Source organism: Charadrius vociferus, unplaced genomic scaffold (genome assembly GCF_000708025.1).
Source record: "Charadrius vociferus isolate BGI_N301 unplaced genomic scaffold, ASM70802v2 scaffold32, whole genome shotgun sequence".
Taxonomy (NCBI): domain Eukaryota; kingdom Metazoa; phylum Chordata; class Aves; order Charadriiformes; family Charadriidae; genus Charadrius; species Charadrius vociferus.
The window spans coordinates 929,719-945,762 of NW_009647856.1; the positions used below are offsets into that span (position 1 = coordinate 929,719).

The 16,044-nt window shown below is 40.9% G+C and overlaps 1 protein-coding gene across 1 annotated transcript in view; it reads right to left on the reverse strand.

Moving 5' to 3' along the window:
* The window catches only part of MAGI2 (membrane associated guanylate kinase, WW and PDZ domain containing 2), a 536,664-nt gene that overhangs the window by 233,597 nt on the left and 287,023 nt on the right, over positions 1–16,044 (reverse strand). The window contains exon 6 of the mRNA XM_009883000.1: positions 6,001–6,080. Coding sequence (XP_009881302.1) covers positions 6,001–6,080 — 80 coding nt within the window. The remainder of the gene's footprint in view (positions 1–6,000; positions 6,081–16,044) is intronic.

Consider the following 16,044-nt stretch of genomic DNA (forward strand, 5'->3'; position numbering starts at 1 on the left):
AACTCACCATTGACTACAGGAATGGCGAAAAGGGTAGGCAAGCAAGGAGAGGTGGTGGGGTGGCCCTGTATGTCACAGTGTTATGAATGTCTAGAACTAAATGATGGTGAAAATAGGGTTGAGTGTCTATGGGTAAGAATCAGGGGGAGGGCCAACAAGGCAGATATCATGGTGGGAGTCTGTTACAGACCACCCAGTCAGGATGAAGAGGCAGATGAAATAGCCCTTGTCCTCATGGGGGACTTCAACTTACCAGATATCTGCTGGGAATACAATATAGCAGAGAGGGAACAGTCTAGGAGGAGAAAAATGCTGAGGTACTTAATGCCTTCTTTGCTTCTGTCTTTAATAGTGAGACCAGTTGTTCCCTGAGTACCCAGCCCCATATGCTAGTAGATGGGGTGGGGCCCAGAATGAAGCCCCCATAATCCACGGGCAAATGGTGTGTCACCTATTTCAGCACCTAGACATATGCAAGTCTAAGGGGCCGGATGGGATCCACCCAAAGGTGCTGAGGGAGCGGGCAGAAGTGCTCACCAAGCCACTTTCCATCATTTATCAGCAGTCCTGGATAACCGGGGATGTCCCAGTTGACTGGAGGTTAACAAATGTGATGCCCTTCTACAAGAAGGGCTGGAAGGAGAATCCAGGGAACTACAGACCTGTCAGTCTGACCTCAGTGCTGGGGAAGGTTATGGAACAGATCATCCTAAGTCTCATTATGTGGCACATGCAGGACAACCAGCTGAAAAGGCCCAGTCAGCACAGGTTCATGAAAGGCAGGTTGCGTTTGACAAACTTGATCTCCTTCTATGACAAGGTGACCTACTTGGTCACCAGTGGAAGAAGGAAAAGCTGTGGATGTCATTTACCTGGACTTTGGTAAAGCCTTTGACACTGTTTCCTGCAGCATTCTCCTGGAGAAACTGGCTGCTCATGGCTCGGATGGGTGTACTCTTTGCTGGGTAAAGAACTGGCTGGATGGCCGTGACGAGATAGTGGTGGTAAATGGAGTTAAATCCAGTTGGCGACCAGTCACAAGTGGTGTTCCCCAGGACTTGGTACTGGGGCCGGTTCTCTTTCATATCTTTATCAACAACCTGGATGAGGGGATTGGATCCACCCTCAGTAAGTTTGCAGATGACACCAAGTTGGGTGAGAGCGTTGACCTGCTTGATGGTAGAAAGGCTCTACAGGGAGATCTGTACAGGCTGGATCGATGGGCTGAGGCCAATGGTATGAGGTTGAACAAGGCCAGGTGCCGGGTCCTGCACTTGGGTCACAACAACCCCATGCAGCGCTACAGGCTTGGGGAAGACTGGCTGGAAAGCTGTCTGGCAGAAAAGGACCTGGGGGTGTTGGTGGACAGCCGGCTGAGTATGAGCCAGCAGTGTGCCCAGGCGGCCAAGAAGGCCAACGGCATCCTGGCTTGTATCAGAAACAGTGTGGTGAGCAGGACTAGGGGAGTGATTGTCTCCCTGTACTCTGCACTGGTGAGGCCCCACCTTGAGCCCTGTGTTCAGTTTTGGGCCCCTCACTATAAGAAAGACATTGAGGCGCTGAAGCATGTCCAGAGAAGGGCAACAAAGCTGGTGAGGGGTCTGGTGGACAAGTCTTATGAAGAGCGGCTGAGAGAACTGAGGTTGTTTAGCCTGGAGAAAGGAGGCTGAGGGGAGACCTTATCACTCTCTCCAACTACCTGAAAGGAGGCTGTTGCGAGGTGGGGGTTGACATCTTCTCGCTAGTAACAAGTGACAGGACAAGAGGAAATGGCCTCAAGTTGCACCAGGGGAGGTTTAGATTGGATATTGGAAAAAGTTTTTCATGGAAAGGTTTATCAAACATTGGAACAGGCTGCTCAAGGAAGTGGTGGAGTTGCCATCCCTGGAGGTGTTTAAAAGATGGGTAGACGTGGTGCTTAGGGACATGATTTAGTGGTGGTTTGGGCAGTGTTAGGTTGATGGTTGTGCTCTATGATCTTCAAGGTCCCTTCCAACCTAGACAATTCTATGATTCTATGAAAAAGATAACCCAACAAAAATGTGACAGGAAGGTGGGATTTAATTCAAGATGAAAACACCTAAGTGTAGTAGTCTGTCTATGTACAGGTGTTTATATGTGAACCAGATATCTGTGCCCTTTAATTGTCAAAACGTATCTGATATTCACAGTCAATAAAGTTTAAAGGCAACTCGGCTCACCCGAAATAAACATTTATCTTTTGCAGTCAAGTTGGTGGGTGTAGAGGAGATGGAAAGACAGATGACAGATGAACGCTAGGTGAAATCAAAGCCTTATTTATAGTCTTAAGCCTACTTGTATTTGAAAACTAAGAGATAGGAGAAAGGCGGTTGACATAAAAAGAAAGGGAGGGTTAAGAGTGATGGAGACTACTGATTGGGATGGATTAGTAAAGAAATAAGGAAAATCTGTAGTAATAAAATAAGTGAAATTTGACATCTCTAATCCCAGGAAATTTCATCAGCTGTTTAATCCCCAAACTGGATAAAGAAGTAAATGTTTACTTTTCTCCAGAATGGAAAGTTCCCTAAAATGAATTAAAGAATTTGAAAAATTTATTTACTAGGTTTCTTAACCAAAAATGAACTTTCTAAAACCTGAGATACTTCATGTCATTAATGCTGAACTGCCTTTTAATATTACACTACATTTTTACTGCCTTATGGGACTTGTCATTCTTTCCCATATTCTCTCCCAAATAACAGACTCTGTTAGTAGACCTCTCACATAATATACCTGTAATCATGCAAATCCTATGAGTCTGCTATGTAATATGACTTTACAGAGAATGTATCAGCCGGGGAATCTAGCTCACAGAAACAAACGGGACAGAACTAGAACTCCTGTAGTACTCTAAACACAAAAATTAATCAATTTTGATGTAGAAAAAAAAAAAAAGAATCATTTGAAATAAGTATTCTAATTCAGAAAACCCAAGTATTTAATTCATATTTTCAGGAGAGAAAACACAATTATTTTTAATAAAGTCAAGATTTTGTGGAGGAAATCAGAGATGTGTAAAAAATTCTAGTTCTTATTGAAGAACTGACAGCTATTTCTGCTTATTGCTATTATGAAACTCAGATAGGCACCATACAAACAGACAGTAAGAGGCAATTCTTGCTTCAAAGACCTGCCATCTAAGTAGACCTGACAGAGCAAAAGTCGAAGTAATTTGCTGAAAAATCACACAGAAGTTCCATGACAGAGACAGAAATAAAGACCAGCCCTTAAATCCTCCTGACCTACAAAGGGGTTTAGAGCAGTGGGTGTCATTAAAGGAAAACAGAATGAGTCCACAGCACGGAGGCAAAGAAAGCTTGACTTGGTAGAGCTTGTCAATCTCTTGGCAAAGGCATGTGAAAATTTCTCCAAGAGGAGGGATGTGCTGGAAGGCTGGTTCAGATTTTGCAAAAAGAAATGAGCAAGCTCTGGGATTTGCAGATACAGAAGCCAGAGAAAATGAAGAAATTGTATTTGGCAAAGGAGTGTTGAAGAGATGAGAGTGGAAGAGAGGAAATGCCTGGAGCGGAGGGGGCCCTCAATATTACTAGCCCAGAACATCAGGACTCAAATATTGTATGCTGCTTGGATGTTGACTGGTGTGGCAACTGTGTGCTGGTGGCAGAATGAAGAAGGAGGATTTAGCAGGAGTTGCCCTGAAAGGAGAACACAAAAGTCGGGTTGTTCAGAATGAAAACCTGATAGCAGAATCTGATAGGTGACAAGGACATCATAATGTATCTCAGAGAATCAATACAAGTTTCAGATGTGACAAAATGAATGTCAATGAAAAACACAAGTTACGCAGATAGTGATAAAGAAGCAAGGTAAGTATCATTTCTTATCTAAAACACTGATGTCTTTCTAAAATTTTGTATCTCTGAGTAAAATGTGCCAGAATAAATCATAAAGTGTAACAGAAAAGATGTTTGGCATAAAAAACACCTACAAAGCCATAGCTGAAATGCACGTGAAAATAATCCTTGATCTGACATTAAATCTAAACAAAAATTCCAAATTCCCGTGTGCTATAACAAAGTCCCCATTGTTGGACCTCAATGGCAAGGTACAGTCATTTTAAGGCATACTGATGACCTTTAAGAACCTTTTCTTCTGCAGGTATTGGATTAAAAAACCTAAACCCACATTTTTGAACAACTGAAGAACCTTAGGAAAAGAAAGGATGTTGCAAGAACAATCTTTGTAAGAACAGATCTCTCCCTAAAGTCTTTTATGCTTCACTTCAACTACTTTGCATTAATGAGCTGAACAACTCTTGAAAGAACAACATGACCCAGCATACTATAGTAATTCAATAATCCAGTAGCCAAATAACTACAAAATAATGCTGTTTCTTTAATGCACTGACCTTAATTTTAAATTGTTTCAGACACTTTTGCATTTTTTTAATATTTCAGTGTTGTGATCTCAATATACAACAGTTAACAAAAAAAAACACCACAAAAAAGCGACACGTTTACTCCAAGTAACTCTGTGATATGTTACTCCATAGATATTGGTGGATTTTTCTTCTGCTTTTTTGCACTAGCATTCCTCAAGGAGCAGGCAAAGATGTAGCTTCATATAAGTAATGTGAGAGATTTATAATGCAAAACTCCTGTGCCCTTGTTTTGTTTCAGTAACACACTTCTGTTGTATTTGCTGTATAATTTACTCTGGGAGCTAGTGTTGTCAGTGCTAGAATAAGCATCACAAAATCATTCAGACATGTAATTTCTGATGTCAGAAGAGAACGTCAGAATTACCGCTGAAATAAGGAAGGAATTTTTGGAATAACGCAACCTTTCAAAATGAAGCCATTTGCAAAAAAAAAACAACCCAGCAACATTCTTTACCAAATCACTGACCCTGCATTTCATACAGCCAGCAACTCCTCAGTGACCTCTTTATCAGCCCAAAACAGCTCTGAGTTTTCTTTCTGTTAATGGTATTTACATTAACCAAATTAACGTATTTTAGAAAATTTTAAACAAATCAGACGCAGTACATGAAAGCCTATTAATACATTTAAAATATTTAAAAATGCTTTGAATTAATGCACATAGCATGCAGGCATTTAATCCTCTGTATCTCACAATAATAAAATAAGTAGCAGTCTTTACAAATCATTACTTCTTGGCTGGCTAATTGAACTGACACTGAACTGTAAAACAATGAGAAAAACCCTCCACAGAAGAAGATCCATTACAATACATTTTTACTTTGGCTTTATTAAATTATTTTGATGACTGAAACTTCACCAGAGAAAAAAACAGAAATTATATCAAACACATATAAGATAGTTCGATAAGATCTGCATTATTTCCTATCTCTGAATCTCTCAATATAGTCATCCCTCCTGCACAACAGCTACAGCTCCTTTAAGCATCCTCAACAGTATTTGAGCGTTTAAATTTTAAGCCATTAACAATGCAGTACCCCCCAAATCCAGCCTTGAACTCTGACAGACACTGATCTCTTTTCTCCCTCCCACACCCTGTTTTATCAGATACTATTTTGTTTAAATTGGTGACTAAATAGCGTAGCACTGTACCTTTAAATACAAATCAAACAATATTCATATTCCCACGGTGCTGCTAGTTTCCCTTATGCATTGAATCGCCTGTAGATTAAAAGCTCAGAATCTGAAAAGGGATTCTGTTCTGCAGACCAAAGTTCTCTGTAGGAGATGAGGGAGAGGGTCAGTCCCGGAGTCACACACACAACAGGCAGAAAACACACTTGTGATCCTCAGCTTTGGATAGCATCAGAAAGGGGAATAAAAAGCAGAAACACATGGCACACTGCGAACTGGTATCACTTATGGCTTCTAACCAAAGCAGCAATTAAACACCTTTCATCATTCCCCCAAATGCCTGATTTTCGTAAGAACTGAGACACACACACACACACACACTCATGCACACCCACAAAGGCAAATCCCCTCTGAGCAGCAACGAAAACTTAATAACCTACCATTTTCTTTGCACTCTTCTGGAGGTTTAGCCTTTTTCGCAAGTCGTGGATCCAGCCATGATGTTGTCTTTGTGTTATGGCTGAAAAGAAAAGAGATCACTCTGAGCAGACACATACTGAAAGGAATCAAGTTTATTCCTTAAGAATAAAGGGTTAGTCCAACAAAATTGCAATCGATACACTTAATTTGCTTACTGGTTCTAAGTAGCCCTGAAGGAGGTGTAAGAGTAATTGTGCAAGGCAGCTGTAAATTTGGCAACCTCAGCTCCCTGTCCTCAAAGCAGCTATTTTTATTAAAATCAACTAGAATGTTGCCAAGTTAACCTCATTGAAAATGCAGAACTCATCCAGAGCAAAAGGAATTTATTACAAATACAGTGTTCTCCCGTTGAACGAGTGCAGGCGACAGGATTCTGTAGCATTCTCACAGTTTTCAGATAGAATTATTTTCATCTTAAACCTGTCCTTTTCATAAATACAGGTTTGTTATTTCTCACCAGCAGCACTGGCAAGGCATAGCAAAAGTGATGCAAATTACAGCACGCTCCTGCAAAGTCTACATTTCCGGACAGAGTGATTAATGATACTTTGTTTAACAAACCTTTATCTCACCGTATATAATCCTTCTATCGAGATAAAATAGATATGCACAAGCTGAATGAATCATGTGGCTCCTTTCTGTACTCAGAATAGATCTTTGAGGAATCAGCCATCAAACAGCATTGAACTGGCACAAACTGTTTTCTGGGAGAATATATTGCCAAATGAATTGATACTTAGCACAGCTAATGAGAATTAAAACCAGATCTTTTCAATGTATGCCTTTCCCGTAAGCATTAGAATTTGGAGGATATTATAACATCTTAACATATTTTAAATATGTTAAGAAAGGAAGACTATAAAACAGAAAAGGATGTGATCATTACTTCTTTATTTTTTGGGATGCCTTTCCTACAATACCATCATTCAGAGTCACTTTTAACCCATGTTTTATTTATCTGATACATCCTTGGAGGATGTTTGTTCCATACAATTTATATAGTACTGAATTATTTAGTTTATTAATAATTTGCTGTATCATTGTAAAGTGTACTTAAGACTTTTCTTATAAACATTAGTATAAGGTGTACAAAAACAGTCGACTTGGCAAAAAATGGATCAGTATGCAATTGGTAGTTGGTGAGTTACCGATTAACTGATACAGTCTATGTGGTCCAGACACCACTGGTTCCCCTAGGTTAAAAGAAATGCGTAGAGCCAGTTCCTTCTCCTACCCTCCCACCTTGACTCCCTGTTTAGTCCATGGCAGACAACTTTTCCTCTGCCTTGATTTCTCTCTCTCTAAAAACAGAGCGTTACTGGAGGACAAGTCTTATGAGGAACGACTGAGGGAGGTGGGGTTGTTTAGCCTGGAGAAGAGGAGGCTGAGGGGAGACCTTATCACTCTCTACAACTACCTGAAAGGAGGTTGTAGAGAGGTGGGGGCTGACCTCTTCTCCCTGGTAACAAGGGATAGGACGAGAGGAAAGGGGTTCAAGTTATGTCAGGCGAGTTTTTGATTACATATTAGGAAATAAATTTTCCCTGAAAGGGTTATTAAACATTGGATCAGGCTGCCCAGGGAGGTGGTGGATTCACCATCCCTGGAGGCGTTTAAGAAAAGGGTAGATGTGGCACTTGCGGACATGGTTTAGAAGTGGTTTTGTCAGGGTAGGTTAATGGCTGGACTTGATGATCCTAAAGGTCCCTCCCAACCTCAACAATTCTATGATTCCATGATTCCACTCACTTCTCAGCATTATCGTCACAATGTTAAAGCTTCCTCCACATTTTGCGTGGGAAAAAAGGTAGATGAGAGTTATGTACAGATAAAGTGGCAACTAAAATGAAAATTAAGGCATTTAAATTCCTCTTTTAAGCATGCCCTAGTCTAGAACACCATTCACAACAGATGAAGAGGATAAACAAAACCTTCCCCTACTTCGAGAGCAGGGCTATATGTGCAGAGTATGAAGAATGATAAGCCAAAGGTAAAGTAAATTTGAAACGATGCCAGTAGCCCATGCTTGACTGCAAATGTAACTAAGATGCTTTCTCTGAAGCTCTGGCTGCCTGTGGTCTCCTGTAGGGTGTATTTTTATGCTGCAGTCACAGCCTAACTGCAGCTTGCAGAGACATAGTTGAGCTAGCTTCAAATTAACTGGGGGAGATACTGGCAACAAGGTGACTGCAGCAGTATGGAGCCCAGCATGGGCTCATCACCCCAGCATCTGCTGAACTACTGGGGTGCAACCAGCAGCGCCTGCTGAGCTCCACGCTGCCGTGGGTACCCTGTTAGCAGTGCCAGAGCTCAGAGCCAGCTTCGACATACCTGTGGGAGCTGCAGACGCATTCTGGAGTGTCTGCACAACAGCCACTCTCTCCCAGCTACTCGTTCTGAATGATTTTAGGGACCCCCACTGATCGCAGGGACCAAGCTGGATTCACAGATAGTTTCCCATGGCTTTAAAAGAGAGATATATATATATATATATATATGACTACTATTAGTAATGTTTGCTGTGGTACAAAGTAGACCTCAAAGCATTTTACAAAGGAAATAAAACTCATCACCCCTGTTTTAAAGGTGGGAACATGAAGTCAGAGAGTCATCAAGTGACTCTCCACAGCCACCAAACAAACCAGCGGCAGAGTCAATACTAGAAGCAACTCCGTTGCAAGTCAGCTGGCCTGTGTTTTCCTCATTAGTCCACACAGCACCAGAACAGACCAATTCGCCAGCCCTGAAAACACCCCTATGATGTTTCTAGAAGAGACCTGAGAAATGAGTTCTCAGGCACCTGTAAAGACAAGTGCCAAGCTGAAAATAAGCCCAATTCAGTATTAATGTTTAAAAATGTGAATTAGTTGAATTACAGCCTCCATACCACAAACAAATTAAAAAGTCAACATCGTTTCCAACAGAAGAGTGATCCTTTGGTCTGCAGAGAAATTGCAGAGGATGAAGATGATATCTCATCTAGATCAGCTCTTACAGCACTCAATCTCCTCTTCTAGTAACTGTCTCTCAAACCCATTCAGCTATTTAGTAAAAGCAACAGTCATCCACAAGAACTCTTATACATAAAAAAATTGCCTTAAGGTCTAGACAAGTGGTCCATGCAGTGGGGTGGGGAACTGGCTGCCCAGCCACACCCAGAGGGTGGTGGTAAATAGCTCCTTTCAAACTGGCAACCTGTCACAAGTGGTGTCATGCAGGGATTGATACTGGGCCCAATGCTGTTTATTATCTTCATAAGTGATCTGGATGATGGGATCAAATGCACCCTGATGGAGTTGCTGATGCTACCAAACTGAATGGGGATGTGAACACTTTGGAAGGAAGAGCCGAAGACCTGAATAGGCTGGAAGATTGGGTTGACAAGAACCTTATCAAGTTCAACAACGACAAGTGTAAGGTCTTGCACCTGGGAAAACATAATCCAGGAGTGCAGCAGTGGCTGGGATCTACCTGCCTGGGGAGCAGTGGAAAGTTCTGTGGAAAGGGACCTGGGGGTCCTGGTGGATAACAAGCTCAATATGAGTGAAGAGTGTGCTGCTGCGCAAAGGTGGCCAACAGGATGCCGGGCTGCGTCAACAAGGGCATCACCAGCAGAGATAAAGCAGTCATCATCCCACTCAAGTCAGTGCTTGTCAGGCCACACCTGGAATATTGTGTTCAGTTTTGGTCCCCATCATACAAAAAAGATATTGAGAGGCTGGAGAGAGTCCAGAGAAGGGCCACAAAGATGATCAAAGGACTGGGAAGCCTGCCATATGAAGAAAGGCTGAGAGAATTGGGTTTGTTCAGCCTTGAGAAAAGAAGGCTTAGGGAAGACCTTATCACCACGTTTCAGTATTTAAAGGGTGGCTACAAAGGAGATGGAGACTCCCTTTTACAAGGAGTCACATGAAAAAGATTAGGGGTAATGCGTACAAGTTACTCCTGGGGAGATTCTGATTGGACAAGAGGAAATTTTTTCACAATGAGAACAATCAGCCATTGGAATAATCTCCCCAGGGAAGTGGTGGATTCCCCAACACTGGACACTTAAGATTCAGCTGGACAGGGTGCTGAACCATCTTGTCAGGACCGTGCTTTTGCCAAGAAAGGTTGGACCAGATGATCCTTGAGGTCCGTTCCAACCTGGTATTCTATGATTCTATGAGCTGAAGGAGCAAAATACCTTTTGAAAATCATCTCTCTCCTCCTTACCCATCTCCATGCCTACTCCCTTGACCCATCTCTCCACTTTTCATCTGTACTAAACACATGTGCTATATCTTGCAATGGGACTTTAAATGCTTCTAGATAGGAGCTCCAGTGGGTAAAAAACACTGTTCCTGTTTGAAAGAAGGCAGGATCAACCCCACCTGTGTTCTAACACTTCTACAGTACCATCAGTGCTACCTAGTACTGATTGCTTGGATCATCTTAGCAACCAGGTACACAACACAAACTCTTCCACAATAAGGACAGACATGACTACTGTTGTGCTGCTCTCAGTAAAAGGGGGAAATAAGCAGTCCTGCATTACAGCGTAGTGGTTTGGTATACATGTCTACTTCTGTCCTACAGAGGAGGTCTATTTGGCAGGGTGCTCTTGCAACCTCCCTTATGCCAGCTTTCAAGTTGTGGGTTTTGGAGAGATGCTGCTCTTGCCATAGCTTGTACCATGCTAGCTCTATCCAGTGTTGTTCAGAGTAACTTCCTGTTACCTGTCTTCCAGCAAGGACTTGAACTGGGATTAGCAAACCATAGGAAAAAAGAGAGGCGGCTTCTTCCCCACACAGCTAGGACACGTTGGGAATGAGAGGAAGAACAAAAGCATGGTGGTTCCAGTTTGCTGAATGTCCCAGGGCAGGCTACAGGGACATCTCAGGAAAGATGCCACCTCCTCTGTGTCCCAGGGCTCTGCCTATTCCCTCTTCAGCTGTGCAATGGACTAGAATCTGTAAAAGCTAAAGGGAAACAATATTTTGCACCTAAACAGTTTTCCATTGAATTTATAAGAAGCCTTTATAGGAAACCTTTAACAATGGGGAAGAAGACAGATGGAACAGTAAAATGGTCAAATTAACACCAATGGCAAAAGTATAATTAACACATATCTGCTGCATAAGCTGTGAACATTAATGCTTCTCAAGCACTAAAAACCTTGTAAAATGTAGTGTATAACTTCCCTGCCTTACCACTAGGTCTAATCATTTGTGTCCATTTGGGAAGTCTTATAGACAGACCAGAAGGAAAAGGGGCTGTGGATTTACAGATTAGTTATGAATGAATTGCAGATGAATAGCCAAGGCAGTTGTGGAATAAATGCACAAACAGGCAGTCAGAGCAGTTGTCACTGACTGAATGGGAGTGAAGTGATGCAATAAAAGCATCCTGTGAGAAATACAGCTGTGGCTCCACCAGCATTTTCCACTGACCGCTGTTTCATTACTCAGCAATAACCATACCTCATCATTAAAGGGTAGGTTTAGAAAGTCCATCCTTACACGATTTCAGTGATCTTGATTACTAGCTAGGACGATTGAGCTAAGAGATAAGTGCTGGCAAATCAAATATGCACATCTTAGAATCTGTCTTAAAATCAAATACCTAAGTTCGGAAACTTTGAAAGCAGTTAATGAAGGATCCCTTTGGTTTTGCTTCAAACAGGTGGTACATGGGAATAGCATAACATTTTTAATTTCATCCTAATTTGTTACCTGCTATACAAAATAGAAAGCACTTATAGGCCTGAAGTCTATTGCAGATTTGAAAAATAATTAAAAAAAAATAAAAAAGGTCACTCAGTAAAGCAGTGGAGCTTCATATTGTAGCCAAAAGTCAATAAAATAATTATTGCTGAACTAATTTAAATCCTCCCTCTTTACCAAGTATTTACATCTAGCAGAAATAGTTTATTATAATCAGAGCTCCCTGGTATCAATTATAAACAATTTTAAACATATGTGAAAAAAATATTTTTCAGCTGCTTTAAACAGAGTGAAAGAAAGATTCGAGTGCTTCCCAGAAACTCTGACTCAACCCCCTGTTCTTCTCCAGCTTTTCTTTGTAACTCTGCTTTTAAGACTTTGCGAAGACTGTTTATGCCCCAATTCCATGTTTTCACCACTGGATGTAGGCACCAGGACAGAGCCTCTCCAGAAATCTCACTGGATACTCATCCATACCTTTAGGAAGTAGAAAACATTAGGAGGGTGGTTTTTCTTATTTAACAATGTATTATCTTTTTATTATAATTATTTGTTAGACAGTATATTATTTTACTTAAGATTTGAATATAATGGATTTGTGTTAGCAATCTGTCAGTTTAAAGCACTTTGACAGATAAAGTTTCTTGTACTAACAAAGCCTTCAGACAATCTCTTGAAACATATTTGAAGGGAACATAGAAAGTAGCTACTGACAGTAATAGCCTTAATGTCTTTTGAAAACACTGCAAACCTATTCTAAATTGTGGCTCTTGCAAGGTATGTAATTTGCACGTTATTGTGAAAGGCATTTCAAAATGGGTGTTTACCAATGTGCTGCTTCAGTGTATTTGGGGACAGCACATATGCGTTTGTTTGGGTTTTTATTGTGAATACATTACATTCAAGATGGTCCTCAATATAACAACTTGAGCAAAGGGGAGTATATGAGACAGAGAAAAACAAAGTGCACTGTAGCCCACCTGACTTCTAAAATGCTTACTCCTCCCTCCTTTTCGTATGCCTAAGATTTGTAGGTCTGAAAAACTTTTCAGATAGCACAATAATGATTTTCAAGTAATTTATGTCTAGGGGACAGTCACAGGAAAACAGAGCAATAAAATGGCAATTTTGCAATTTGTCTTTTGTTGGGTGCTACCCAAACTTCTTGCACACGTGTAGGAAAAAAAATAGGGACAGATAGAAAAGGGAGTCACCCTCTGGCTATGGTTTGAATGGCAGCAGATCTGACTGCTACCTTGTGTTGCATTTCATGCTGTCAGTCTGTTAGGTGTGCTCGGAGTATGTGGTTCTTAAGAGACACAGGTTTGGGGGTGCCTATCCTGTGAATCCCAGACGGCCTTGGGCAGTAGATAAGCACTTACGTACTCAGCCCAAACACAGTGATGGTGCCTGTAGGCATTTGCAGGAGCAGAAGATACTTATGTAAGGTGGGGTTGTTTTTTTTTTAATATCTAAGTGCCTAAAGTCTCCTACGGTAATTTCTGCCATTTAAGTCACTGTCTTTGACTCAGACAGTTCATTTTTGACATAGAATGGGCTTCAACTCATGTGACTTCAGCCATCTAGAAACTACACAGCTAATTGTATATGATTCCTCTCTATTCAAGGGGGAGGCACAAAATAATTTATCTTACCTATCTTCTGGTGGGGTTGGGGACCTAACCATATGCTCTTAGTGACATACGAGGTGCTACAGCATCTCCCAAATGGCCTCCACCTGCCACTCCAGAAGGGCGCTGGTTTTGACAGGTTCTGTGTTACATTTCCAGGTTCATGGAGATGTCTTGGGCTATTAGTATGCCTCTACAGTAGGGCTTAGCTCAGGAGATCACTTCTCAAGTGAATCTCTCAGTTATCTTCACTTACACACTGAGCATTCCTCCAGCTTGTAAGCTTCTTTCACTTGAATTTAAACCAGATGATACACAGCAAGAGCTCACCTAATGCATTACAAGCAATTCATAGGCATGCAGCCCATCGCACCTTAGAAGATGTAGTAGCTGTGGATGCTGGGTCATCAGCACCAAGTTTTTCACTGATATCAGTCTACTGATACTGATAATTTAGATGTGGACGTGGTTTAGATCAGAAGGAATTCAGATTGGTTTTAACTCAAATCTGGTCTCATGGATTGAGTTCAGGGTTCAGGGGTTGGAGACAGTTAAGCGCACTCCTAGAGATCAACGTTCTTTTTAGTTTCATCTGAAAGGAACCCAGTTGATGTACTCTGAAATGGGAAACAAATCACAGTGCACTGAGATAACTGGAAGATTTACTTCAAAAGTGTACTCCTGACACAAACTTACATACTACTGCAGACATAACTCTTGGATATCTGCTGGCACCTTTACCAGTAGAAGTACCTACATTTAGACAAATAAATTCTGCCCTTATCTTTGGACAGGATGTATCAGCCTTTGGAGGTATTTATCTCTCTCCATTGACCACAGAAAGAGTCTTGGCAACCAGTTTATGCTAGATACCTAATGCTATATGGCAAGCCAGGTGAGCTGAATCTTCTAGTTCAATAAATACCAAGGAGAAAAATTATAATACCACTACAAACATGAGAGGAAAGATGTTGGAAGAGGAATTCTGCAGACCAGGGCAGCAGAGATCTTTGGGGGAAAGACAAGAAATAAGAAAGTAAGGAAAGACAACAGGAGTTGAGCTGGCAGTGTGACCTGGATGTCAGAGTAGATAAAACCAGCAAGTGAGAGCAAGTGTCAATACACCACTAGTACAGACTGAGAATGTCTTTATGACATCAAAAGACAAGAGAAGAAAAAAATTTAGCATTCCCAAATTCTTTCCAGTTCTACCATCTCCCTATTCCTAATTAATCTATCATGAGACAAGGTAGTGGTCTCAGGAGAAAGAAACTGAGAGGTGTTTTTTTGTTGCCACTGTATGTCATACTGAAGTCCAAAGAGCATTAGAGATCTGCTCATTGCTATGCTGACCAAAACTGAAGAATTCAATACATCATATAAACAAGGAAAAAGAATTATGGACATCTACGATCATATTCACAAGAGCCCCGATTATTCAGAATTGTCCACACAATAAAGTCATACTGATATAACATGGCTTGATTCCCAAAGAAGAATCCCTTCAGAAGTGAGTATTAAAATAGCATGTGAAAAAAAAAATCCTTTGTCTTAATTGCTACTTAATTAAAGTAGCAGAAATAACCATTTGATCAAAACATGGTTAATTTCAATATTATGCACTGATACACGGACAATGTGACACACTCACAATAGTGCTAAGCTAGCTTACAAGAGATTGGATAATTGCTGCAGGATATGGAAGTAATCTTGAGCAGGTAGAAGGGTGTACGTCCACCTCACTACTTGTAGTATTCTTTAGTATAAAAGATAAAGTTATCAAATGTAATGGTGTAGCCAGGCTTAACTTACGCTTTCTTATGGTGAAGAATCTTATCTCCTGCTGGAGCAACGAGGAGCAGTTAAATATATCATGATTTTCAGGTAAGCAAAATGTTAGGATAAACATGTTATTCCTGCAATCAAGAGACTTTCCTACCTTAGAAACTACTAAGAAGAAATACTGATCCCATTGAAATCAGTAGCAATATTCTTAGAAACAAACTAGGTCAAGATTTTACTTTTCCAATTTGTAGTGGTACATCTTTTCAGGTAACACCTGAAATAGCACCAGCTGTATTCAAAAACTTAACGGCTGTTTTTTACTGTGAAGAGAAGAGTCCTTGGCAGAGGCCTATTTTATAGCTGTTTCGTAGTCTTTTATGGTGCTCTCATAAAAAAGCAGCTTTAACGACTAGAAAAAAATATTGCAACAAGTCCAAAAAGCAATGCAGACTACACTGCTCAGAGAAGTAGGTGTTGAAGTAGGAAGAGACTGAATGTGTGCGAGAGGTGTTTTGTTAAACCTCATGTGGCCAAATTCTCTTAAAAATCATCGCCACAAGCCAAAGAAGGTGATCCTTTAAAGATGTATTACAGAGGTTTGAGTTTATTCGAGTCTTTACTCCACGAACAAAACAATTATTAATGTAGTATAAGCAAAGGAAATCATATGTGCTTTTGAACAGTACGGAGTTAAATAGATTTTGTTATGAGCTATGTAATGTCCTTGAGACTATTCATCAAGACTTAGTTGTAGCCCAGCTTAATGAACTACAGCTCTTTCTGGTTTAATATCTTCCTCTTCCCACACCCCTTCCAGACAGCTCTGCTGCCTATAGGTGGATAGAGAGATGGAGAAAGAGGCAAAATCAATTCTGGCTTTTAT